Source organism: Macaca nemestrina, chromosome 15 (genome assembly GCF_043159975.1).
Source record: "Macaca nemestrina isolate mMacNem1 chromosome 15, mMacNem.hap1, whole genome shotgun sequence".
Lineage (NCBI taxonomy): Eukaryota > Metazoa > Chordata > Mammalia > Primates > Cercopithecidae > Macaca > Macaca nemestrina.
Window position 1 is genome coordinate 105,769,368 of NC_092139.1, and position 25,855 is coordinate 105,795,222.

The following is a 25,855-nucleotide window of genomic DNA, read 5'->3' on the forward strand; positions in this document are numbered from 1 at the left end:
GAAAAAGGCCGGGCGCGGTGGCTCACGCCTGTAATCCCAGCACTTTGGGAGGCCGAGGCGGGCGGATCACAAGGTCAGGAGATCGAGACCACGGTGAAACCCCGTCTCTACTAAAAATACAAAAAATTAGCCAGGCGCGGTTGTGGGCGCCTGTAGTCCCAGCTACTCGGGAGGCTGAGGCAAGAGAATGGCGTGAACCCGGGAGGCGGAGCTTGCAGTGAGCCGAGATCGCGCCACTGCACTCCAGCCTGGGCGACAGAGCGAGACTCCGTCTCAAAAAAAAAAAAAAAAAAAAAAAAAAAGAAAAAGAAAAAAAATTGTGACCTCGCTTGTAAAGAGACAGTCCCAGCTTTCTGTCAATCAGAATCCACATGTCCCTGAAAATCCCCACCTTCTGCAAAAATGCACAATATAAACAACAGGGCTTGGGGCAGACCCTCAAAACCCAGGCAACCTTGTAACCAGAGCACTTATAAAGATGGTGAATGGCACCTGGAGAGACTGACTTGAACCACACCAAAAGTCACGGAAAACACTTTAAATGCATAGACTCAAAGTACAGACCTGCAGAGAACACTCAGTTACAGTAGGACTGGTCTGCAGAGGCAACAAGGACACAGATGATGCCGGAGGAAGCAGAGCCTGGCCAGTGAGGCTGTCACAACCTGCCCTGAGAGCCCTGGGAGATGGGGCAGGCTCTCCCCAAAAGGCCTGGGTGCAGGAGCTCTTCTAAGGTATCCTTCAAATGCAGCCTGAAGGGCTCCTGCTGTCAGCTCAGCAGACAAGCGGGGACTCTCTCCTTTCCTGCTAACTCTCTTTGCCCCACTCCCTTCCTCTTGCCCAGGAAAAATCACTTAGGAACAAGCTGAGTCCTGTATCATGGCATGGTGTTGCTTCTGCTTCCAGTCATGTGTGAACAAAGGTACGTGGTGGCAATGTGCGCTTCAGCAGGACAGCCATATCATAGCTCTTCCTGTTGTCATGGTTTGGCTGTGATCGCCAATGAAGCAGAGGACACAGACCCAGGATGCCCCCAGCTGGTAGGTCCCAGGCATCACTGGGTTAATGGAAAGGATGCCAAGCTCCTGAAGAAATGGGTCCATCAAGAGGCTGACAATGGGCCAGGTGTGATGACTCATGCCTGTAGTCCCAGCACTTTGGGAGGCTAAGGTGGGAGGATCACTTGAGGTCAGTTCAAGACCAGCCTGGCCAATAAGGCAAAACCCCGTCTCTACTAAAAATATAAAAATTAGCCCAGCGTGGTGGTGCATGCCTATAATCCCAGCTACTTGGGAGGCTGAGGCAGGACAATCGCTTGAACCCAGGAGGTGGAGGTTGCAGTGAGCTGAGATCGCACCACTGAAGTGGAGGTTGCAGTGAGCCAAGATCACGCCACTGCACTCCAGCCTGGGCAACAGAGTGAGACTCCATCTCAGAAAAAAAAAAAAAAAAAGAGGTTGACAATGGAAGTGAAGTTTGAGCTCTTGCTGTGTCCATTACAGGTAGAGAACAGTCTGTTGGCAGGTGACTTCTGACAGAGAAAGTCACCAACCACAGAGCAGGCTGAGGAATTCGCAGTGGATTAGATAGAGACTGCCCTCTCCGTCTCCACTCCCTGGGGCGCATGCTTCATTAGAGGGTCCTGTGTATGCCTCCGTACAGAAGTATAGAAAGCTGACAGCAGATTCTGTGGTCTCAGCCATGCACTGCAAGCTCTATGGACAGAGGGACTCCATTTTTTTTTTTTTAATTGAGACAGCATCTTTCTCTGTTGCCCGAGCTGGAGTGTAATGGTGCTATCTCAGCTCACTGCAACCTCTGCCTCCCAGGTTCAAGTGATTCTCACACCTTGGCCACCTGAGCAGCTGGGATTACAGGTGTGTGCTACCACATCTGGCTAATTTTTCTATTTTTAGTAGGGATGGGGTTTCTCCATGTTGGCCAGGCTGCTCTAAAACTCCTGACCTCGAGCCATTTGTTCACCTCAGCCTCCCAAAGTGCTGTGATTATAGGTGTGAGCCACTGTGCCCAGCCTCCAGTAACTCTTGAGGAATCCTTTTGCCACCTCCGCAAATATCATTTGCTGAAAATGACAAAACGTTGCTAAGAAAAATAAATAAATGGAGAGATAAATAAATGGAGAGATATACCATATTCATGGATCTGGAAGACTCAATATTGTTAAGACGACCATTGATTTACAGATTAATGCAACTCTATCAAAATTCCAGAAGCCTTTCTCAAAGGCAAGATGATTGATTCTATAATTTAGATAAAATGCAAAGAATTCGAATAGGCAAAATAATTTTGAAAAAGGACAAAGTACTTAGGCTACTTGATTTCAGTACTTACTATAAAGCTACAGTAATTGATACGGTGTGATATTGGCATAAGGACAGAAACACATACCAATGGAATGGAGTCCAGAAACAAACCCACACATATATGCAAAGTCAATTTTTTTTTTTTTTTTGAGACCGTCTTGCTCTGTCGCCCAGGCTAGAGTACAGTGGTACGATCTCAGCTCACTGCAACCTCCGCCTCGCGTATTCAAGCAATTCTCCTGTATCAGCCTCCTGAGTAGCTGGGACTACAGGCACACACCACCACACACAGCTAATTTTTAGTAGAGATGGGGTTTCACCATATTGGTCAGGCTGGTCTCAAACTCCTGACCTCAGGTGTTCCACCTGCCTTGGCCCCCCAAAGTGCTGGGATTACAGGCATGAGCCACCGCGCCTGGCCCAAAATCAATTTTTGACCAAGATACCAAGTCATTTCAGTGAGTCAAGGGAAGTGTTTTTTTGTTTGTTTGTTTGTTTGTTTTTTGAGATGGAGTCTCGCTGTCTCCAGGCTGGAGTGCAGTGGCGTGATGTTGGCTCACCGCAAACTCTGCCTCCCGGGTTCTCCCCATTCTCCCGCCTCAGCCTCCCGAGTAGCTTGGGACTACAGGCGCCCACCACCACGCCCGGCTAATTTTTATTTTTAGTAGAGACGGGGTTTTACCGTGTTAGCCAGGATGGTCTCGATCTCCTGACCTCGTGATCCACCCATCTTGGCCTCCCAAAGTGCTGGGATTACAGGAGTGAGCCACCGTGTCCGGCTGGGAAGTGTTTTTAAAATGATGTGGGAATAACTGAATATCCATCCAGGGAAAATTAAACTCCATCTCAATACACAAAAATAAATTTAAGACAAATCATAGAAATAAATATAAAGTCCATAATATAGAGTTTCTAGAAGAAAACTTAGGAGAATATCTGTGCCAAGGGGTAGGTAAAGATTTCTTTGATAGGACACAAGCACAAACCACTGCAAAAGAACAAAACAAAAAAAAGCACAAAAATTGCAAAATTGGGCTTCATAAGTATTTATGTATTTATTTATTTATATTTTTAGAAACAGTGTCTTAGGGCCGGGATCACGAGGTCAGGAGATCGAGACCATCCTGGCTAACACGGTGAAACCCCATCTCTACTAAAACACACAAAAAATTAGCCTGGCGTGGTGGCGGGCGCCTGTAGTCCTAGCTACTTGGGAGGCTGAGGCTGGAGAATGGCGTGAACCCGGGAGGCAGAGCTTGCAGTGAGCTGAGATCCGGCCACTCCACTCCAGCCTGGGCGACAGAGCGAGACTCCGTCTCAAAACGAACAAACAAACAAAAAAAGACAGTGTCTTGCTCCATCACCCAGAATGGAGTGCAGTGGTGCGATCCACTGCACTTGAACCTCAGCCTTGAACTCCTGGGTTCAAGTGATCCTCCCACCTCAATCTCCTAAGTAGCTAAGACTATAGGTATGCGCTGCCATGCCTGGCTATAAAAATTTATAATTTATGCTCATCAAAGACAGACAGTATTAAGAAAATGAATAGGCAAGCTACAGATGGAAAAAAATACATTTCCCATACATCTCCTGACAAAGGACTCGTATCTTAACTATATAAAGAATTCAACACTAAGTATACCCCAATAAAAAATGAGTAAAAGACTAAACCAACATCTTAAGGAAGAAGATGCACAAATGTCCAGTAAGCACATTAAAAGTCATTAGTCATCAGGGACATCAGAACAAAACCACAGTGAGACGCCACTCCATACCCACGAGAATGACTAAAATAAAACAGACGGACGACGCTGAACACTGGCACGAATTTAGAATGACAGCAATTTTCATTCATTGCTGGCGGAATGCAGAATAGCACAAGAACACTGGAGAACTCTAATAAACACATGTCAACGCCATGCCCGACAAATTCCACTCCTAGGTATTTGTGCAACAGAAATGAAAACATATATCCATAAAAAGACTCGTACAAGAATGTTCACAGCCGCCTTATTCATAATAGCTCCATAATAGCCTTCAACTGGAAACGACCCAAATGACTATCAACAGAATGGACAGACACATTGTGGGATTTTCATACAATGGGATCCTGAGCAATAAAACAGAAAAAAGTATTAATACACCCATGATACGGATTGGATCTGTGTCCCCTCCAGTCTCATACGGAAATGTAATCCCCAGTGTAGGAGGTGGGGCCTGGTGGGAGGTGTTTGAATCATGGGGGCGGATCCCTCATGAATGGCTTGGTGGCCTCCCTGTAGTAATAAGTTCATGCAAGATCTGGTTGTTTAAAAAGAGCCTGGTGGCCGGGCATGGTGGCTCACACCTGTTATCCCAGCACTTTGGGAGGCCAAGACGGGTGGATCACCTGAGGTCAAGAGTTGGAGACCAGCCCCGCCAACATGGTGAAATCCCATCTCTACTAAAAATAAAAAAAATTTGCGGGCATGGTGGTGGGTGCTTGTAATCCCAGCTACTCAGGAGGCTGAGGCAGGAGAGTTGCTTGAACCTGGGAGGTGGAGGTTGCAGTGAGCCAAGATCACGCCACTGTACTCCAGCGTGGACAACAAGAGCGAAACTCCATCAAGAAAGAAAGGAAGGAAGGAAAGGAAAAGGAAAGGAAAAAGCAAAGGAGAAAGGAAAGGAAAGGAAAAGAAAGAGAGCCTGCCACCTCCCCACTCTCTCTCTCTCTCGCTCTCTTGCCATATGATGCACCTGTTACCCCTTCACCTGGGCAACAAGAGCAAAACTCCATCTCAAAAAATAAAGAAATAAGGCCGGGCGCAGTGGCTCATGCCTGTAATCCCAGCACTTTGGAAGGCTGAGGTGGGTGGATCACGAGGTCAGGAGTTCAAGACCAGCCTGGCCAAGATGGTGAAACCCCATCTCTACTAAAAATATAAAAATTAGCCAGGTGTGGTGGCAGGGGCCTGTAATCCCAGCTACTCAGGAGGCTGAGGCAGGAGAATCGCTTGAACCCTAGCAGGTGGCGGTTGCAGTGAGCCAAGATCACACCACTACATGCCAGCCTGGGCAACAGAGTGGGACTCTGTCTCAAAAATAAATAAATAAATAAATACTCCCCGCTCGCTCTCTTGCTGTCTTGCCATGTGACGCACCTGTTACCCCTTCACCTTCTGCCGTGAGTGTAAGCTTCCTGAGGTCCTCATGAGAAGCTAAGCGGATGTTGGTACCGTGCTTGTACAGTTTGCAGAATCATGAGCCAAAATATGCCTCTTTTCCTTATAAATTACCCAGTCTCAAGTATTCCTTGATAGTGAAACAAACAGATTCATACAATGCAACAACATGAGTTAATCTTACAGACGCTATGCTGAGTGAAAGAAGCTAGACACAAGAGAATACACAGGGTACAATTCCACTCAAGTGAAGTTCCAGAACAGCCAAAATTAATCTGTAGAGAGAGAAGTCAGAAAGCCTTTGCCCCTAGGGGGCGAGACTGACAAAAGGGACATAAGAACTTTCTGGGTTGATGGAAACATTCTAAATAAATCCTGTTTAACATGGTGGCCACACAGGGCATACAATTGTCAAAATCTGTTGAACTTAACACTTCAGATATTTAGGAACTTTATCTTATTGTATGTAAATTTTACCTCAATAGAAAAAAAAACCTCAGGCTCTGGGATGATGGTGGAAATGAAATGTAGTTTCGAAACCTTCCTTCATCTTCTCCTAAAAATGAATGGAGAAACCAGACAGCAAAATAAAAACCTCAAGATGAGCCGGGCGCGGTGGCTCACACCTGTAATTCCAGCACTTTGGGAGGCTGAGGTGGGCGGATTGCTCGATCCCAAGAGTTCCAGACCAGCCTGGGCAACATAGTGAGATGCTGTCTCTACCAAAAAAAAAAAAAAAGGCCAGGCACAGTGGCTCATGCCCGTAATCACAGCACTTTGAGAGGCCAAGGTGTGTGAATCACCTGAGATCAGGAGTTCAACACCAGCCTGGCCAACATAGTGAAACCCCATCTCTACTAAAAGTACATAAATTAGCCAGGCATGGTGGCACATGCCTATAATCCCAGCTATTCAGTAGGCTGAGGCAGGAGAATAGCTTGAACCCGGGAGGCAGAGGTTGCAGTGAGCTGAGATGGAGCCATTGTACTCCAGCCTGGGCGACAGAGCAAGACTCCATCTCAAAAAACAAACAAAACAAAACAAAACAAAAAAACCACCAAAAGAAAAAAATAAAGAAACTCAAGACAATATTCAGAACAAAATTAGGTGACTGTATATCTCTACAATCCCCCAAACACAAATCAGCACCAGCTGTGAAGCCAGTGTGACCAGCATCCACGTGGATGGAGCAGTGGGAGGTAGCTGGGTGTCGAGGGACCTGAGCACAGGCGCACCCCAACATGGTCAGCAGATGGTCATGGGAAGCTCAGTAGGCCAGTCTGAGAACAGTAGCTGAAACTCCAAGGAGTTTGTGAGTCCAGAGGGTGAAGGCAAGAGGTCCCTGGTCTGAAGGGGCTGGAGTAGTCAAGCCTCTAGGAAGTCTTGAAACTGACCAGTCAGGCTCCCATCCAGACAGGGCCCACGTGGAGGAGAATATGCGGTGAGGGGGATAAAAATCAGGAACAAGGACAACAGACACAAAAGGAAAGAGAAAGTCTAACAGAAGTAAGAGCATGAACAGAACCAGGAAACCACAGAAAGGGAGCTGCCATATTTTTGGAAAACTACATAAGAACAACAGAAAGAGATCTTGCGAAGTGAGAAAAGCTGTCTTGACTGTGTTCCTTCTACAATTTCAGAAAAAAACCTACTTTTCCACAGAAAATCTCTGAGGTGAAATCCAATAGAAAGTTATTATTAGAAAAAAGAGAATATGGAAGAGAGTAACATTCCTACTGACAACCAAAACACACCAGAAAGCCCCACGAAACAGAAAAAAAAAAAAAAAAAGAATCAATGGTCTAAAAGTGATCCTAGCACTTTGGGAGGCCCGGATGGAAAGATTTCTTGAGGCCAGGAGTTCAAGACCAGCCTGGGCAACATAGTGAGACCTCATCTCTATAAAAAGAGTTAAAAAATTAGCCAGGCACGGTGGCATTTGCCTATAGTCCCAGCTACTTGGGAGGCTGAGGCAGGAAGATCATTTGAGCCCAGGAGTTGGAGGCTGCAATGAGCTATATGATTGTGCCACTGCACTTCAGCCTGGGTGACAGAGTGAGACCCTGTCTCTGGAAATAAATAAATAAATAAATAAATAAATAAATAAATAAATAAAATTAATTAATTTGTGCAGCAGCAACAGAAATAAAGTGACAGAATATGTGTTATATGTGTGTACACACACATTGCATATAAATATGTATCAATCTATGCATTGCACAGCCACCAAAAAAGCCTAGAAACAAAGATCAACCCGGAGGCAATGAGCACCCCTAGTATTCAGATTATGGTTTTGAAATACCACTTGCCACTAAAAACAAAAAGTAAAAACAGGGCTTCATGAAGAAATAGCTGATTCCACGTCTCACACAGCACAAGTAGCAGATAAGCCTAGAACCTCTTGTCAGGCAGACAGCAAGGACTCAGGAGGCAGATTAAAGAGGCTTCCACTGGCCAGGTGTGGTGGCTCATGCCTGTAATCCCAGAACTTTGGGAGGCTGAGCTGGGCAAATCATCTGAGGTTAGGAGTTCAAGATCAGCCTGGCCAACATGGTGAAACCCCATCTTTACCAGAAATATGAAAATTAGCCAGATGCAGTGGTGTATACCTGTAGTCCCAGCTACACGGGAAGGCTGAGGCTGGAGAATTGCTTGAACCTGGGAGGCAGAGGTTGCAGTGAGCCGAGATCGCGCCACTGTACTCCAGCCTCGGCGACAGGGTGAGACTCCATGTCAAAAAAAAAAAAAAAAAAAAAGCAGCAGCAGCTTCCACTGGCCAAAAATAGGACATTTTCAACCTCAATAAAGATAATAATTGCCAACCATTGAAATAGGTCAGATGAGTTTAAATCTATGATATTGATTATAATAAATAAAAGTACTACATAATGGTGCTAGTTAAAACATAAAATTAATTGGTGGCTTCACCTTCAGAGGATGACAGGGCACAGATTCATTATCTTGGAACCTGATGAATAAAGGGAATGAATGAAACCTTTCTCCTGCCCTCCCCATATGAAACGTGCCAGTGGGTAATAACAACGGATAAGGGGAAGCGTCTCTTTCTGGAAGCATCCTAGCTAAGAATGTTTTGAAAGGGCGTCAGAAGAATAGTGGTGCGTATCCCGTGATGCCAGGCAGATCTGGACACAGCGATGCCTCCTGGTGGAAGAACTCAGCAGCCCCTCTGGTCTTGCCAAGGGCATGGCACTGGAGTCTGATCAAGCCTCCGGATCCAGAGGACAGAGAAAGCAGCTGAACATACCAGGAGAGCACCATCAGCAACTTCCAGACTATAGGAAAGTCAGGGCAGACGGTCCCAGGGTCTCCAACAGACAAAGTGTAAGGAAAAGAAACAGATGGAAGGGGAACCCATAGGTTCAAAGAGACTCATTTTTTTTTTTTTTTTTTTTGAGATAGAGTCTCGCTCTTTTGCCCTGGCTGGAGTGCAGTGGCGCCATCTTGGCTCACTGCAAGCTCTGCCTCCCAGGTTCACGCCATTCTCCTGCCTCAGCCTCCCGAGTAGCTGGGACTACAGGCGCCCGCCACCACGCCCGGCTAATTTTTTGTATTTTTAATAGAGACGGGGTTTCACTGTGTTAGCCAGGATGGTCTCGATCTTCTGACCTCGTGATCCACCCGCCTTGGCCTCTCAAAGTGCTGGGATTACAGGCATGAGTCACCACACTCGGTCAAAAAAAATTTTTTTTTAAGAGTAAAACCAAATTTTAGTGTCTTAGGCTGTAAGGTAGAGTGATAAACTACAAAGGAACACAAGGAAATGTGACCTCAGACCAGTGGCCACTTTTAGAGGGAGGGAGAGGCTGTGGTTTTGACGGGGGCACCTGAAGGGGCTTCTGGGGAGGCTGGCAAAGTTCTGCATGGTAGTTTCAGGTCTGTTTGCCTAATAATGATTCATTCGGCTCTAATCTGTTCAGCAAGATTTTCTGTGTGTGTTTTAGTTTACAATAAAAAACATTAAAAAAAAATTTTTAAGTCAGATCCTGTCCCTCCTTGGCTCAAGACCCTCCCATGGTGTCCCTTTCACTGAGAGGAAGGACCACAGTCCTGCTGGGGCCTGCAGGGTCAGGGAAGGACCACAGTCCTGCTGGCTGTTTATCTCACACTCACCCTCTACTGCAGCCTTCGGCCTTTCCATGCGCTGTCCCTTCTGTCCAGAATGCCCTTCCCCCAGAGGTCTCCCTGGCTAATGCCCTTACCTCCTTCAGCCCTTTTTCTTTTTCTTTTTTTTTTTTTTTTTGAGACAGAGTCTCACTGTCACCCAGGCTGGAGTGCTGTGGCGCGATCTCGGCTCACTGCAAGCGCCGCCTCCCAGGTTCAAGCGATTCTCCTGCTTCAGCCTCCCGAGTAGCTGGGACTACAGGCACCCGCCACCACATGCCCGGCTAATTTTTTTGTATTTTTAGTAGAGACAAGGTTTCACCATGTTGTCCAGGTTGGTCTCGAACCCCTGACCTCAGGTGATCCGTCCGTCTCGGCCTCCCAAAGTACTGGGATTATAAGCGTGAGCCACTGCGCCAGGCCCTTTAGGCCTTTTTCAATGTCACCTTTCTGGTGATGTTTTCCTTGAGCATCTGTTAAAAGCTGCACCCCCACCAAAGACATCCCGTCCCTGCTCTACTTTTCTCCTAGCATATTTTGCATGGAACGTGTTACGTATCGATTCACTTACTCACTGTGGGTATTTCTGGCTCCCTCCTTGGGATGGCAGGGGTTTTTGTCTGCTGTATCCCCGCTGCCTCCCACAGTGCCTGGCACAGGGTCGTCAGTAGGGATCAAGTAAATGAGCTGCAGGTGGGGGTGGCCTCTGGCACTGTTCTGTCTGGTGTGATTCTGGCCACTGGACCTGCCCAGTTGTCACGACCGAGGTGCCACTGCCTGGAGAGGGCAGCTCTCCTTACTGAGTGGGCCTGGGTGATACTCATCCCTGCCCAGCCCAGGTGTGCCACAAGTGACAAGGTCAGCCATTGAACACAAGGACAGGAACCCACAGGCTCCATAACTTCTGTGCCCACGTCCAAGGGGGTGGCAGGGGCTTAATGCGACATCCTAAAGTGCTCACGGAGTGCACGGAGCCCAGGGGCCTTGGGGCACGGTCTTGTGTGTGCGTGGGATGTGCATTTTCTAATAGAAAAATTGCTCCCCAACCAGGCGCGGTGGCTCATGCCTATAATCCCAGCACTTTGGGAGGCCGAGGCGGGCAGATCACTTGAGGTCAGGAGTTCAAGACCAGCCTGGCTGACATGGTGAAACCCCATCTCTACAAAAAAAATGAAAAAATTAGCCAGGCATGATGGCAGGTGCCTGTAATCCCAGCTGCTTGGGAGGCTGAGGCAGGAGAATCGCTTGAACCTGGGAGGTGGAGGTTGCAGTGAGCTGAGAGCACGACACTGCACTCCAGCCTGGGCAACAGAGTGAGACTCCATCTCAAAAAAAAAAAAAAAAAAAAAAGACTGTTCGTCATGCCCAGCTGACCAGTATTTTATGGTATCCTCCAAAGAGCACCCTGACTTCCAGGGGTTCCCTTCACACATTGGAGGGAGAACAATTAGCTGAAATTTCCTTCTGAACCTTCCAAGGCGCCTCACCACTAGGCCCCACCCCACCTCTCCCACTCAGCCCCCGCGCTCAAGCCCTGGCTCACGTCTGCCCACTGCCCACTCATGGCTGTGTGCAGCCTGCTGCTGTGTTCCCTTGGAAAGCCCTCTCTTCTCTCCATCTAGCCAAGCCCACTCCCTCGGCTCTTTTCTTTCCCCTGTGTCATTGAAGCCCTGCTTGGCGCCAGGCCCTGGAGCTACAGAGAGGAAGGAAGCGGAAGGAAGCGTTTGCAGAGCTCGCAGTCTCAGGAGGGATGGGGCAGGCGAGTTAACTTCTAGTTCTCATAGCTAAGGTACCCAGGGGCCTTGCGGGGGCCAGGGCAAACAGTTTATGCTTATTAATTCACTTCATCCTCTCAAGAATCCTGGGAGGCAGTTACTATGATTCTCTCCATTTCTCAGATAGGTAAGCGGAGGCACAGAATCCAAGGTCACAAAACTAGTCACTGGTGAAGCTGGGCTTTGAAGCCACCACGAGCTACGAACAGACTGTTGGGAGTCCAGGGGGAGGGGTGACTGAAACTGCCTCAGGAGTCAGAGGAGGCTTTGGGAAGGAGGGGACAGCTGCTTCTCAACTGGGCAGCAGAGGAAGGGACCGGTGGCTGTAGGCTAAGAGGACAGCAGGGCAGCAGCCCCACAGCGGGGACACCAGCAGAGGGCCGGCTCTTCCGGGGAGCTGGGCTGTGTTGGGGTGTCGGGAGAAGCTGCTGGGTCAGCAGAGCGTGGGAGCCCTTGCTGAGAAGCCTGCGTTCAGTTCTGTGGGCAGTGGGGCCGTGGAATGATTCTGCTCCTGGGAGTGACATGGTCAGGTCCGCGTGGCTGCTCCCTGGGCGGCTGCAGTGAGGAGGGCCGCAGCGAAAGGGCCTTTCTCCTCCTTGGGCCTCCACTCACTCTGGCATCTCAGGCAATGACTAGCTCTTTGAGACTCAGTTTCTTTCTCTATAAAATCCAGGCAGAAATGCCACCAGCCTCCTAGGGCTGCTAAAAGCTTGAACGACTATTGCATGGAACCGTGCCCCACAGAGCCAGGTGCTGGGAAGGGCAGCCACGGTCATCCCCCCTGGGAAGGGCATCTGGTAGGCTGGGCCCTCTCCTTGGCACGCACCCCGCTTTCCTCGAGTGACCCCTTCAGGCCCTGGAGTCTGATACTCACCACCACCTCCAGGTCAGAGTTCAGGTGCCGCTGGGTGTCAGACATCTGCACCAAGATCTCCCCTGGAGGGATGGATGGAGCTGTGGCTTTGGTGTGGGGAAGCCTGCCCCGCCCGCCCACCACCCTCTTCCGCTGAAAGCCAACAGAGGGCCTGCCCGAGGCCGGATTTCAGGACCAAAGTCCGGGAACTTCCCATACGGCTCTCTAGGAGCCAGGCCGTGCGTGTCCCAGCCTGGAAGCAGCCCGGCAGGGAGTGGTCGGGGGGAGCCTGGGCCCCAGAACGAGAGTCTGGCTCTGGGCCTTGGGCTGCAAGGCCTGTGTCAGGGACGCGGGGCATCCTGGAAGGGCAAGGGTGCAAAAGGAGGGCCCAAGAATGGGGTCTGCCATGGAGGGGGAGCCTCACCCAGAATCTGCGATGTGGGGCTCTGCAGGGCACGCTCCCCAATCTTCTGGATGGCACTGAAGTAGACCTCGGCTGCCTCAGACAGAGCTATGGACCAGGAGGGACAGGTCCGGTCCAGCCCTGCCTCTACCCCACCCTTCTGGAGGCTCTTTTCATCCGGAAGGGACTGTGTCTGTCCTGGGTGGGGTGTGGGCATCTGTGTGTGCCCCCGAGGAGGGTGTGGCCAGTTGAGCTGTGAAGCTCAGGTGTGGGGCATAAGGTGAGAGCTGGGGGCAGGGAGGTGGCGTGGACAGCATCTAAGAAGTAGGGGAATGGGTGGCCCTGAGGTTCAGGGTTGATCAGCGCTGGTGGGTAGAGGGGTGCTATTGGCAGGTATGAGCAGCCAAAGCAGACCGGTACAAGGGTTTGCGTGGGGACCGAGTGAGTGTAGGGCCTGTGGATGGTGGCCGGTCAGAGTGAGGAAGCCAGCTGCCGTGTGAGTCTGGGTGCAGAGGTGGGACTGGTATAGGGGTGGGTTCAGCAGGTGGCATCGAGGTGATGCCTAGAAATGTATCAGGGGTTGCACTGGGGTTGTGTGGGCCTGCAGGGCCTGCTACTATATCATGGGAGTGTCTGGAGGCACCTGAAGGAGGGGGCAATGAGGGGTGCTGGGTGTGGACTGGGATGCGTGGTCACAGGAGAGTGGGGGTGCATAAGGCCTTTCTGGCCGCAGAGGTGTGAGGGTGAGGGTGGTGGGTAGGAGGGTGTAGGGCTGAGGATGAACAGGTGTGGGGTGCAGAGAAGCTGGGAGGGGACTGGGGGTGGGGACAGCAGAGGCCCAGGGCTGGTGCTGGGTGGCCCGGACAGGCACTCACCGTGGAAGGCACGCAGGTAGTTGTTGCCCAGGTACACCAGGTTCTCCAGGGCGGGGTTAAACTGCTCCATGATGCTCTGGACCCCAGGGCCAGGGGAGGAAAAACGTGTGGAGATGGGGGAGCGAGAAGGAACAATGGACAGAGTCAAGTCACCGGGCGTCAGGGACAGGGCACCCCCAGCCCAGTGAGAAGCTCCTGGACTTTGGGGAGCCCACCTACAAACCTAGGCTCACCCAGAATCCTGGCTCTTGGCTGCGGGACCTCAGAGTCCATCTTTTGGGGTCCTGTTCCAAGCTATGGTCCCCTCACAACCAGCTCCTGCTCACACCTGCTCTGGCAGGACCGAGGTACCTCCCGAGATGGTGCACCTGGAAGGTTCTCCTCCCGCTGGGCTGAAGCTGGCCCACCCACTGTGGTCCCCACTGGGCACGGCTCAGCCCTGCCCTGTGTCCAGGCCTTGCTGGGCTAGACACATGGGGCTGCCAACAGTCGCCCCAGGGGCAAGGGCAGCTCTTGCCCTCCTCCAAGAACAGCCCCGCCGTAGGCAGGGCTGTGGCTGGATTAGTGTGGGCCACCCCAGGCTGGGGCAGGGCAGAGAGCTCCCTGGATGGTGGAGACGGGCCTGGACTTAGGCCTGGACTTGGACTTGGGTCTCGGTTCAAGTCCCAGCAGTGCCTCTCCCTCCCTCCATGACCTTGAATGAGCTGTTTAACCCATTTGGTCTCAGTTTTCTCATCTATCAAACAGGGTGGTCATTTTTGACTTCACAGGTGGGTGGCCTGAGGCTTACAGGTGAAAGGATCCTGCACACAGGAGGTGCTAAATGTCTGTGGCGGCTGCAGCAACCCCCTGGGGGTGAAGTAGGAAGTCTGAGTGAGGGGCTCAGAAATGAGACAGAGAGAGAGAGAGGGTCTTCATTCCCAGGCCGGGCAGCCAGGCCATTCTCATCCAGACTCTCAACTCTCCCCACCCTGGGCCCTGGACCCTCTCCTGCCTTGTCCAGCATCTGGGAGTTGGGGGTTCCTGCTGTGTGGCTGAGTGCTCTCAGGCATCCTTACCCCCGTACCCACCCCGGCCCAGCCTGGCTCCAGGCTTCCCTTTCCAGGACACCTGCAGCCCCGGCTGGCCCTCCGTCCTCCAGAGCGGGCATGACTTCTGCGCCCTGGGAGGAGGGGCTCAGGCCCTGGCTTGGCCATGCACGCGCTCACCTTGTAGATGGCCATGGTGGACCTGTAGAACTGGTCCATCTCGGGGGCCATGGAGGGGCTGTCACCGGGTCTGAGCAGCAGGCAGGGAGCTGGTGGTGATGGCACAGCTGGGAACAGTGGTGGGTAGTTCCTCAGGTGCCCACGGCTCGGCCGGCAGCGAGGAAGCTGCAGAGAGGGACCTGGAGATGGAGGCCTGCCTCAGAGGAGTGGCAGCTTAATTATTCACCAGCTCGGGATGTCAGAATGTGATCTGGGGCGTAACCGGACCCGGTGGGGAAGGCATCCTGTGACGGGCGGGCTCGTGTGACCTGCCCTTCAATTATTCACCCCTCGGAGCCGTGGGCTGATACAAGTGCCCATGTGGATGAGCCCCCTCCTGGGCCACCCCCTCCTCAAGGACCCCTGACCCTGGGGGGCCCCACCCTCCCACCTGCCTATACCAGGCATTGCCCACCTTACTGGGTTGGCATTGCCCAATGCCCTCCCCCAGGACCCTCTCTGCCAGACCCAGCGGACGCAGCCGCTGGAGGGCAACGCTGCTGTACTTCTCACTGTCCTCCGGCCTGCGGCTCACCGTGGGGCCACGCCCTCTGTGGCTTCCAAAGCCACTCTGGCCCGCCCAGCTCCTCCACCTGCTGGAGCTGCAGCAGCACAGACGCTGGAGTTGCCCAGTCCTGGGCAGACCTTGGCCCTGCACATGCGCTGCCTGTCCATGCAGAGTCCCCGGCCTCTCTGGGTGACAAATGGGGCTCTCCCTGGGTCCTCCAAGATGAGGCTGAGGATTGTGTCCCCCCTTGGGCCTGCCTGGGCTTTGTGGGCCTGGCAGCTGCCTCTGAACACCCTAAGGGCCGGAAAAGGCTGGTCAAGGCCGAGGGTCAAGGCTGAGAGGAGTTGGGGTTCAGGGGAGCAGGGGGAACTCACACCACTGCACACACAACACAGGTGAACTCGAATCCAAATGGTTTATTTCACAGTTTTGGCTCTTAAGCCACTTCCATTGGGAAGAAGAAACCCCCAGGAATGACCTTCGAGAGCTGAGAGTTCTCGGGGTGGGGCAGTGTGAGCAGCTGGGCCGGTGTGAGGGGTAAAGTCGAACGGGCATCCTGCTCCTGCGGCCTGGGCTTTCCTGGCTGATGGGGTGCAGGACACCCCATTTCTCTAGTCCCAGCCCTCAGGTAACAGAGCAGACGGCAGAGGGAGTGGGCTGCACCCACTAGGAAGCCTGGGAATGCCCTTGCTAGGGGCTAGGGCGGAGGCAGCCCCACAGGCCCTCAGGGAGGCTGTGGCTGGGGGCAGGGGCACAGTTGCACCCGGGTACCCTTAATGTTTGAGCTGATGGGGGAGTCAGTTGTCCTTTACAGTCAGGGAAAGGGCCAAAGCGGGCTCTAGACTTTCCCAGCCTGGAATGACAGAAAGTGCTGGAAGGCGGGGTTAGTGGGAGAGAGGCCTTCAGGACCAGCCTCGGGCAGGCAGCTTGGCATTCTCCCAGGCCTTGTCTATGGATGCAGAGCTGCCTGGGCCCGGATCTGCCTGGGAGGACAGTGGCTGGGCCTGGCCTGCAGGGGCTGAATGGATGAGGTCCGTTGGGGCCGGCAAGAGGCCGGGGGCCCTCAGGGTGAGAGCAGCAGCTGGATGAGCTTCTGGAACTCCTCACGGTGCTCAAAGATGTAGACCTCGGTCTCCCAGAGGGCGTTGACCAGCACTGTGTCACTGACCTCATCCAGCATGATGTCCGTCCCCAGCTGGGGGTTCAATCTGTTCGGGCCAGGAGGAGGGGGTCACCCTAGGATGCTCAGGCTGGGCAGGGGATGCCAGCTGGCACCAGGGTGGGCTTGGGGAACAGAGCAGACCCTTGGGGAAAGGAAAAGTCCACACCAGGGCTGGGAAGGGAAGGTCGGTGAGACCGACCAGGCCAGGGCACGGGGCCAAGGGCTGGGGCGGCTGAGCCCTCACCTGAAGTACTGGATGCCGACCATCTCGCACCAGGCCCGCGCCCGGTCCACAGCCCGCCCGTCTGGATCCGTGCACTGGTGAGAAGCAGCCTTGCTGAGCGCCGGGCCCACACCCCACCTGGCCCGCACTCCGCCTGGCCCTGCCCTGCACTCTCAGAGCCCTGGCCTCGGGAGCCCCAGGCTCTTTCGAGTCGGGCTGAGCCACACAGCAGGAGAGTGGCTCGGGCAAAACCCCTTCCTGGGACTGCAGGGACTGTCCCAGCTGTGCAATCAGAGGGGCAGAGGTCTCAGCAGTGCCCTTTCAGGGATGGTGAGTTGGGAAAAGTGTAGCGGGTGAGCTGGGAAAAGGGCAGTGGCTGAGTGGACAGGCCTCCATGTCCCCTCTCCCTGAAGTTTCTTTCTTTTTTTTTTATTTTTATTTTTTTGAGACAAGGTCTCCTTCTGTTGCCCAGGCTGGAGTGCAGTGGCATGATCACAGCTCACTGCAGCCTCTGCCTCTTGGGCTTAAGCAATCCTCCCACCTCAGCCTCCTGAGTAGCTGGGACCACAGGCACACACCACCATGTCCGGCTAAGTTTTTTATTTTTTTGTAGAGACGAAGTCTCATTATATTGCTCAGCCTGGTCTCAAACTGCTGGGCTCAAGTGATTCACCCACCTTAGCCTCCCAACGTGCTGGGATTATAGGGGTGAGTGCCCAGCCCACTCTGGAGCTTTTGTCCATTCTGGGCTTCTACACTGGGCTATGTTTGCAGAAAGGGATCTACAGCTAAAAAGGGTTTGAAAACCCCCCTGCTGGTGGTCACTGAGGGTCCCTACCCTGCCCTGAGACTCCGAATTGGGGACTCTCTCTCCCTCCAGCTGGCTAAAGGCGATGGACACAGCCCTGCTGTCTCCCCCGACACCAAAGGCCCCACAAGATGAGGGGAAGCCATCCACCTGGGCTGCAGACCCTGAGGGAAGTGGCCTGGGGGAGGGGCCCACACTCACACAGTCCACCACCATCTTGCCCAGTTCCTTGGCCCCAAAAACAGTCTTGGCCAGTTCCCAGGGGTTGCTGGGACGGAAGACATCCACACAGGTCACAGGCACCTGTGGGGACCTCCCTGTCCCCAGGGAGACAACGATGGAGAGTTTCTTCACCTTGTTGGCCTGACCCTGTTGGGAACAGTACAGGGGCAGTCAGAAAGGACCTTCTACAGGTAAGGGGAGCGTCAAGGAGAGGCCCAAGACTGGGCTCTGTGGCACATGAGAACAGGGCAAGAGGTCTCTGGTGGCAAGAGCACGCCTGGCATGATTTCCAGCCACCCCCGGAAGGGCTGGTGCGGGCATCACATGCCATCTGCTCAGGATAGCACCTTTGTACCAACAGGACCACACATACACCAGCTGCGAGAAGGATCCCGCTCACCCCATGATCCTGGCCCAACTCAAGTCGCGGCCAGGGGAGGAAAGGTAGAGGGTGTTTCTTGGTGTCAGTGATTTGCCAGGTGTTTGCATCATTACTTCATTTAATCTCCAGCCAGTCTGTGGAGAGGGCACCAATCACCCAGTTTGCAAATGAGGGCTCTCAGCAAAGCTCAGGCCCGGAAGCAGCTGCCAGGGCCACATGGTAGGGAAGTAGGGGCTAAGGCTTGAACCCGAGCCCTGGGTGTTGCCTCTCTCTTTTTTTTTTTTTTTTTGAGACAGAGTCTCGCTGTGTTGCCCAGGCTGGGCTGCAGTGGTGCGATCTTGGCTCACTGCAAGCTCCACCTCCTGGGTTCACACCATTCTCCTGCCTCAACCTCCCGAGTAGCTGGGACTACAGGCACCTGCCACTACGCCCGGCTAATTTTTTTGTATTTTTAGTAGAGACGGGGTTTCACCGTGTTAGCCAGGACGGGCTAGATCTCCTGACCTCATGATCCGCTTGCCTCGGCCTCCCAAAGTGCTGGGATTACAGACGTGAGCCACCGTGCCCGGCCGCTGCTTCTCTTGTTTGTTTCCGAACAAGCTCTGCTGCCAATTTGCAGGATGATCTTGGGTGATGCCTCCCACTTGGGGTCCCAGGCTCCCCATCCGCACGCAATAGGAGAGTTAGACTGGCTAGGGTCTGACGGTCTCTGCCGCCTGCAGGAAGCCCGCCCTGCCTGGTCTGGCCCCTAGAGGGCGCTCCCTTCTCTGACCGCCCAGAGCCTCTGCTGCGCCGCCCAGGATGCCCTGGGGCTTCGGGAAACCACAGCATCAAGGATGGAGCTGAGGCTCCCGGCGCTGCTGTGAACATTTCACAGCCAACAGCATGCCAAGGCCTCGCAGCCTCCCCAGGCAGGCACTATGATGGCCCCATTCAGTAGCTGCAGTGAGCGCGGGCAGAATCAGGACCCCCAGATGCGCTCTGGCTCCAGGGCCCGAGCTCAGCCACCGTGCTCACCCACCCTGGTCACCCACTGCCCGCCGCACCACAGGGCCTCCCCTAGCATGCTGGGTCCTGCCAGCCTCTGCTGTACCTCCGCAGGGGGAGGGCTGCTGCTCTTCCTCCAGATCACTGATTCTGCACTGCTCTGTCCCCAAAGGCCTCAGGATGGGTCCCCTGTTCCATGGAGCCCTTTCCGAGCCCCCAGGCGTTTTAGCAGAGGCATCACGGTCCTCCACCACAGCACCAGCAACCGGTGGGGGCAGGCATTCCTGGTGGACTGTCTATCCACAGAGGTGAGCTCAAGGGCAAACACGTGTCCTGTCCCCAGGCTGGCTCGAGGGGTACGTTCATGGTACGCATGCTGCCCTCCCCATTCATGCACACTTAGAGCACAGTGGTCCTCAGACCCCCCCTTAGCACAGTGCTTCAGGCAGACCCCACCCGCGGAACAGGTTCCAGTGAGATCAAGTTGCCCTGCGTGCACATATGAATAAGTGCATGTGTAAAAGCCACCTGCTGTCCTGGGGGTCAGTCCCTAGCACGGTTTGCTGAAACAGGATTGGCTCCAGGGAGCGGCGGGTCCAGGCATTTGGCCTGCGGCACTCACCTTGCGGATCAGGTCCTGATTGTACTCATGGATCTCGGTCATGGCATCCAGTGTGGGGTTGTTGGCCAGCAGCCCGCCATCCAGGAAGCGCCCATTGGGTCGGAAGTAAGTAGGAGCTGCCCCGCTGCTTCGGGCTGCCCGCCACACCAGCTGGTCTAGGGGCGGGGAAGGAGGGTGGCCCAGTGGCACAAGGAACTGGTATAAAACCCATGCGCTCCAGATCTCAGGGTGTGCATGTGGGGGGCTGGGGGTGGGGGAAGAGGGGAGGCTGGGAACTCTACAGAAGCAGGACCCACAAGGCTACACTGTCTGGCCAGTTCGTCCTGGTGGAAGGCAGGTACAGCTGAGAACTTTCCAGGGACTTTTCTAACCTGCCGGGGGCCTGACAGCTCCCCTGCAATCCCTGTCCTCAGCCAATAAAGACCACTACAGTGGGTGGGCTGGTGGCACAGTGAGGGTGCCTGATGGCAAGTGCACGACTCCCACCCACCACCCTGCAGCCTCTCGGGCCAGTCGCTTCCCATGGATGCATCAAACATGGTTTAAACCTGAGGGCTGAGCTGGAGGCCTGAGGTTAACGTTCTGGTTGAAACGAGGCTCCCGGACAGTTTCTGGAGCATCGTAGTTCCGGAAGAGGTGGAGTTCAGCTGGTTGCCGGTCAGACAGTGTCCCTGTCAGCATCACCCTGGAGAGAAATGAGGCAGGAGGACTGCTGAGCCACCCGCCCATTCGCCTTTCCCCTTCCCCGCCATTCACACCCCAGGGCCTTGGGCAGCAGAGTGCCTACTCCAATCTCTGTTTGGGATAGGTGGGCTTCTCCCCCCACCATCTTCCAAAAACAGGCTCTCTCCGGCAGTGCTGGAGGAGTGTCAGATTGGTCCAACCTTGGGAGGGCAATTCGGCAAAAGGTGGTTTTTTTGAGAGGCTAATCCAATGGAAAAACCTGTGGCAAGACTGATAAAACATGTCTGTTATCTGTTATCAGAATCAGGAAAGAAAAGGGGGCCGCATCAACAGACACTGCAGATATTAGAAAAAGGAGAATCGGCTGGCTGCAGTGGCTCATGCCTGTAATCCCAGCACTTTGGGAGGCCGAGGCAGATGGATCACGTGAGGTCAGGAGTTCGAGACCAGCCTAGCCAACATGGTGAAACCCCGTCTTTACTAATAATACAAAAATTAGGCGTTGTGGCGCATGCCTGTAATCCCAGCTACTTGGGAGGTTGAAGCAGAAGAATTGCTTGAACCCAGGAGGAGGAGGCTGCAGTGAGCCAAGATCACACCATTGCACTCCAGCCTGGGTGACAAGAGTGAAACTCCGTCTCAAAAAAAAAAATTTTTTTTTTAACCACTCTATGCCAGTAAGCTTGAAGATTTAGATGAAATGGACACATTCCTAGAAAAACCTCACTTAACCAAAACTAACTCAAAAAGGTATTTAGAAATCCCAAGTGGTCTTACAACCACTAAAGAAATTAATTCCATCATCAAAAATCTTCCCATCAAGCAAACTCCAAGCCTAGAAGAATTTACTATGAAGTTCTACCATAAATTCAAAATAAAGTCACTATTACACTCACTCTTCCAAAAAAAATAAAAAGAGGAAATATTTCCTCAAAACCCAAAATAGGAAAAAACGGGTCAAGCTCCACAGCAGCATGGACACAAAAATCTTAAAATATGATCAAACTGAACCCATCAGAATTCTCTCTGGAGAAGGCACTAGTAATAGAGAGTAGGCCTCAAACAGGTACTTGCACACCTGACGTTCACAGCAGTGTTATTTACAATAGCCAAAAGGTGGCAACCAAAATATCCATCAGTGGATGAATGGAGAAGCAAAACGTGGTGGATACAGACAATGGAGTTTTTCAGCCTTAAAAAGGAAGGAAATTCTGACACACGCTACAACATGGATGCCAAGTGAAATAAGCCAGTCATGGCCGGGTGCGGTGGCTCACGCCTGTAATCCCAGCAGTTTGGGAGGCCGAGGTGGGTGGATCACGAGGTTAGGAGTTCAAGACCGGCCTGGTCAACATGGTGAAACTCTGTCTGTACTGAAATACAAAAAATTAGCTGGGTGTGGTGGCGGGCACCTGTAATCCCAGCTACTTGGGAGGCTGAGACAGGAGAATCACTTGAACCCAGGAAGCGGAAATTGCAGTGAGCCGAGATTGTGCCACTGCATTCAACCTGGGTGATAAGAGCAAGACCCTGTCTAAAAAAAGAAAGAAAGAAAGGAAAGAAAGGAAAGAAAGAAAGAAAGCCAGCCAGTCACAAAAAGACAAATACTGTATGATTCCACTTACATAAGGTACTGTCAAAGATAAAATTGCAACAAATTTAAAGATGTTAATTGGCTTTTATTGATGAACTGAGAGACAGCCCACAAAACCAGAATAGGTTCAAAGAACTCTGGCCTGAAACGTGGTTAGGCAGCGTTGATGGGCTGAAAACCAAAGTGACGTGTGGAGCTTAATTGGTTTGCCTTGTTTGAATCAGGTGGCCATCTATGATTGATTAAAGCTCAGCTGTTGTAGCTAACCAGAACTCAGCTATTTATTACATGGGTATATGCCTAAGCTAACTAGGTTCACTTGGCATGAGTGACTCCATATTGGTTTGGTCTGTTGGGCCTGGTACAGAATCCTGGTCCAAACCAATTATCCCCCACAAATTTTACTTAACAGTACCTGGAGTAGTCAAACTCATAGGAAGAGAAAGCAAAATGGTGGTTACTATTTTGAGCATTTCTGAATGATCTTTTCATATTTTGAAAATGAGTCCTTTGATGGATGTATGGATTTGAAATCTTTTATCCTACTCTTTTTTTTTTTTTTTTTTTTTTTTTGAGATGGAGTATCACTCTGTCGCCCAGGCTGGAGTCAGTGGCACGATCTCAGCTCACTGCAACCTCCACCCACCAGGTTCAAGCAATTCTCCTTCCTCAGCCTCCCGAGTAGCTGGGATTACAGGTGCCTGCCACTGCGCCTGGCTAATTTTTGTATTTTTAGTAGAGACAGGTTTTCACCATCTTGGTCAGGCTGGTCTTGAACTCTTGACCTCGTGATCCACCTGCCTCGGCCTCCCAAAGTGCTGGGATTACAGGCGTGAGCCACTGCATCCGGCCCTTTTCTCCTACTCTGTGGCTTGTCTTTTTACTCCCTTTATGATGTTTTTGTTGTATTTATTTGGGTGGAACCATGTTTTTAATGGAGTAGAATTTATAAATATTTTTCTTTTTATAATTTGTGTGTGTGTGTGTGTTTTTTTTTTTTAAGGCAGGGTCTCACTCTATTGCCCAGGCTGGAGAGCAGTGATGGGATCACAGACCACTGTAGCCTCAGCCTCCAGGGCTCAAGTGATCCTCCCACCTCAGCCTCTCAAGTAGCTGGGACTACAGCCATAACGCCACCATGCCCAGCTACCTGTTAGTTTTAATTTTGTTGTAGAGATGAGGGTCTCACTATGTTGCCCAGGCTGGTCTCGAACTCCTGGCCTCAAGTGATCCTTCTGCCTCAGCCTCCCAAAGAGCTGGGATTACAGGCTTGAGCCACCATGCCTGGCATATTCCTACTTTTGAGAAGAGGTAGAAACTTCAGGGTCAATGCTTGTATCTGCTTCTCTCTACCGCCCCCAAGAATAGCCATGATGGGCCGGGCGCGGTGGCTCAAGCCTGTAATCCCAGCACTTTGGGAGGCCGAGACGGGCGGATCATGAGGTCAGGAGATCGAGACCATCCTGGCTAATACGGTGAAACCCCGTCTCTACTAAAAAATACAAAAAACTAGCCGGGCGAGGTAGTGGGCGCCTGTAGTCCCAGCTACTTGGGAGGCTGAGGCAGGAGAATGGCGTAAACCCGGGAGGCGGAGCTTGCAGTGAGTTGAGATCCGGCCACTGCACTCCAGCCTGGGTGACAGAGCGAGACTCCGTCTCAAAAAAAAAAAAAAAAAAAAAAAGAATAGCCACGATGTTCTTGAAGAAGGCCAAGGTGGAGGATCTGCCGTCCAGACACCAGGACTCACCACACAGCTGGAGTCATTTATGCTCTGTGGTCCGGGCACAGGGACAGCTTTCCAACCAGTGGAACAGAACACAGCCTGGAGCAGATCCAGGCACAGAGGGACGCTTGACCCACTGCTGAGGAAGCAGAGAGAAGGACGGACTTCACAGATGGGGCTGGGAAAATCGGCCAATCATCCAACCATTTGGAAAACATTCAATTGGATCTTGGACTTCACCCTCACACAAAAATCAATTCCGGGTTGATAAAAGATCTCAATGTAAAAGGCAGATCTAGAGAGCTTTCCAACTTGACACAGGAGAATCGCATGCTGCCTGGGGGCAGCAAAGGGGTTCGTGAATGAGACATAACAAGCACAAACTAGGCTGGGCACGGTGGCTGACGCCTGTAACGGGAGGCCAAGGCGGGAGGATCACCTGAGCTCAGGAGTTCAAGACTAGCCTGGGCAACATGGTGAAACCCCATCTCTACAAAAAATACACGTGTTGGCACATGCCAGTAGTCCCAGCTACTCAGGAGGCTGAGATGGGAGGACTGCTTGAGCCCAGGAGGTTGAGGCCGCAGTAAGCCGTGTTCATGGCAATATACTCCAGCCTGGGCCCCAAAGCAAGACCCTTTTTCAAAAAAAAGAGAGAAAGGAAAAAATCACAAACTACAAGAAGAAAAATATTTATAAATATTATCTACCCCATTAAGAACATGGGCCCACCAAAAAAATTAAAAAAATAAAAATAAACCTAGAAACACCACAGAGCAAAAAGACAAGCCACAGAGTGGGAAAAAGATTTAAGGTCCCTGGCCTTGGACCCTGGGGAAGACCACAGACAGGATGCCGGGCCCCTAAGACTGGGAGAGACTCACTTTCAAAATATGAAAAAAATCACTCAGAAATGCTCAAAATGCTTCTCCTGGAACACACCTTTCATCCGGCCCCAAATGGGATGCATTGCTTAGTCCTAGGATTGGGGCCTCCCAAACAAATGCTTCCTAGAAATGTGACTTTCTCCTTTAGTCTGACTTAAATTAGTTCAAGTCTTATAGACCTTAAATTAAAGGCAGGACTAAAGCCCTCTGATTATAACCTAGTAGTCTGATCCTGGGAGCAAGTGCTGTCTGAAATGTGAGAAAAGATTTAGCCGTGTCATTTGAAAGGCCAGTGGGTTCTTTTTGCCTGGTCAGCAAAACCCAGCCTCTGCCCAGGTGGTCTCAGAGAAGGGAGGCCCAGGCTCTTTCCAGGCAAGTCCCAGACCCTTGGCCAGGCAGGGCAGAGCCAGGCCCACCAGGCCACACCCCTCCTGCGCGCAGCAGGTGTCTGCATGCCCAAGTGAGAACCACACTCCAGCCCTCTGCCTCCCTGGGAAGGGGGTTCCCTCTGCTCCCCTCAAGCGTGGGGTGCTTTCCCCCTCCCCCAGCAGGACAGGGAGCCCTCTGTCCCCAGGGAACAGCCACAGTGGGCACAGCTGCGGTCACGGCCCCAGTGCGCCAGGCTTACTTGGGTTTCTTGACGTCCGTCATCTTGGTGTGCTCCCCAAATTCCCGCTTCAGGAATTCCTCCAGGGGCCCGGACTCGTAGGGCCTGGAGCCACGGAACACCTCATCCTTCATGCGAAAGTACACGCCACGCATGTAGGCCATGGACTTACCTAGGAATAAGGGGGTCGGAGGTGGGGAGATGCAACGGCCACACGCAGGGCTCCCAGAGAACAGCCTACAGAGGGCCTGAGCGCAGGAGGTGGCAGGAGGAAGCGGGTTTACCGAGGCCTAAGCAAACCCACATTCTGGGCCCTTCCTTTGCAACTTTCCAGACAGACAGAAGCCCCCTTCCGGCTGGGCATGGTGGCTCACACCTGTAATCCCTGCACTTTGGGAGGCTGAGGCGGGTGGAGCACTTGAGGTCAGGAGTTTGAGACCAGCCTGCCCAACATGGTGAAACCCCGTCTCTACTAAAAATACAAAAATTCACCAGGTGTGGTGGCAGGAGCCTGTAATCCCAGCTGCTCGGCAGGCTGAGAGGCAGGAGAATCGCGTGAACCCGGGAGCGGAGGTTGCAGTGAGTTGAGCTGCACCACTGCACTCTAGCCTGGGCAACAGAGAGACTCAAAAACCACTGAAGCCTCGCTTCAGCAGCCCCGAGGCTCTGCACCTCATTTTGTATTC

At 52.4% G+C, this 25,855-nt stretch overlaps 2 protein-coding genes across 7 annotated transcripts in view; both read right to left on the reverse strand.

The window, feature by feature from the left end:
* Positions 1–15,224, reverse strand: part of LOC105464458 (BAR/IMD domain containing adaptor protein 2 like 2) — a 30,958-nt gene extending 15,734 nt beyond the window's left edge. The window contains exons 1-5 of one of the 2 annotated variants that reach the window (XM_011712404.2): positions 15,176–15,224; positions 14,722–14,886; positions 13,514–13,589; positions 12,660–12,746; positions 12,257–12,318 (exon numbers count right to left, since the gene is read on the reverse strand). In XM_011712404.2, coding sequence (XP_011710706.2) covers positions 12,257–12,318; positions 12,660–12,746; positions 13,514–13,589; positions 14,722–14,772 — 276 coding nt within the window. In that variant the 5' untranslated portion in view covers positions 14,773–14,886; positions 15,176–15,224. Of the gene's footprint in view, positions 1–12,256; positions 12,319–12,659; positions 12,747–13,513; positions 13,590–13,746; positions 14,621–14,721; positions 14,887–15,175 lie in introns of those variants that run through there. The other variant, XM_011712402.3, reaches the window with a different exon arrangement.
* A 445-nt stretch (positions 15,225–15,669) lies between these two features.
* Positions 15,670–25,855, reverse strand: part of LOC105464455 (phospholipase A2 group VI) — a 73,989-nt gene continuing 63,803 nt past the window's right edge. For all 5 annotated transcript variants that reach the window (XM_011712400.2, XM_011712398.2, XM_011712399.3 and 2 more), the window contains 6 exons: positions 25,191–25,341; positions 20,223–20,359; positions 19,675–19,829; positions 17,663–17,830; positions 16,675–16,748; positions 15,670–16,476 (listed from right to left, as the gene is read on the reverse strand). In XM_011712400.2, the coding sequence (XP_011710702.2) occupies positions 16,332–16,476; positions 16,675–16,748; positions 17,663–17,830; positions 19,675–19,829; positions 20,223–20,359; positions 25,191–25,341 (830 nt within the window). In that variant the 3' untranslated portion in view covers positions 15,670–16,331. The remainder of the gene's footprint in view (positions 16,477–16,674; positions 16,749–17,662; positions 17,831–19,674; positions 19,830–20,222; positions 20,360–25,190; positions 25,342–25,855) is intronic.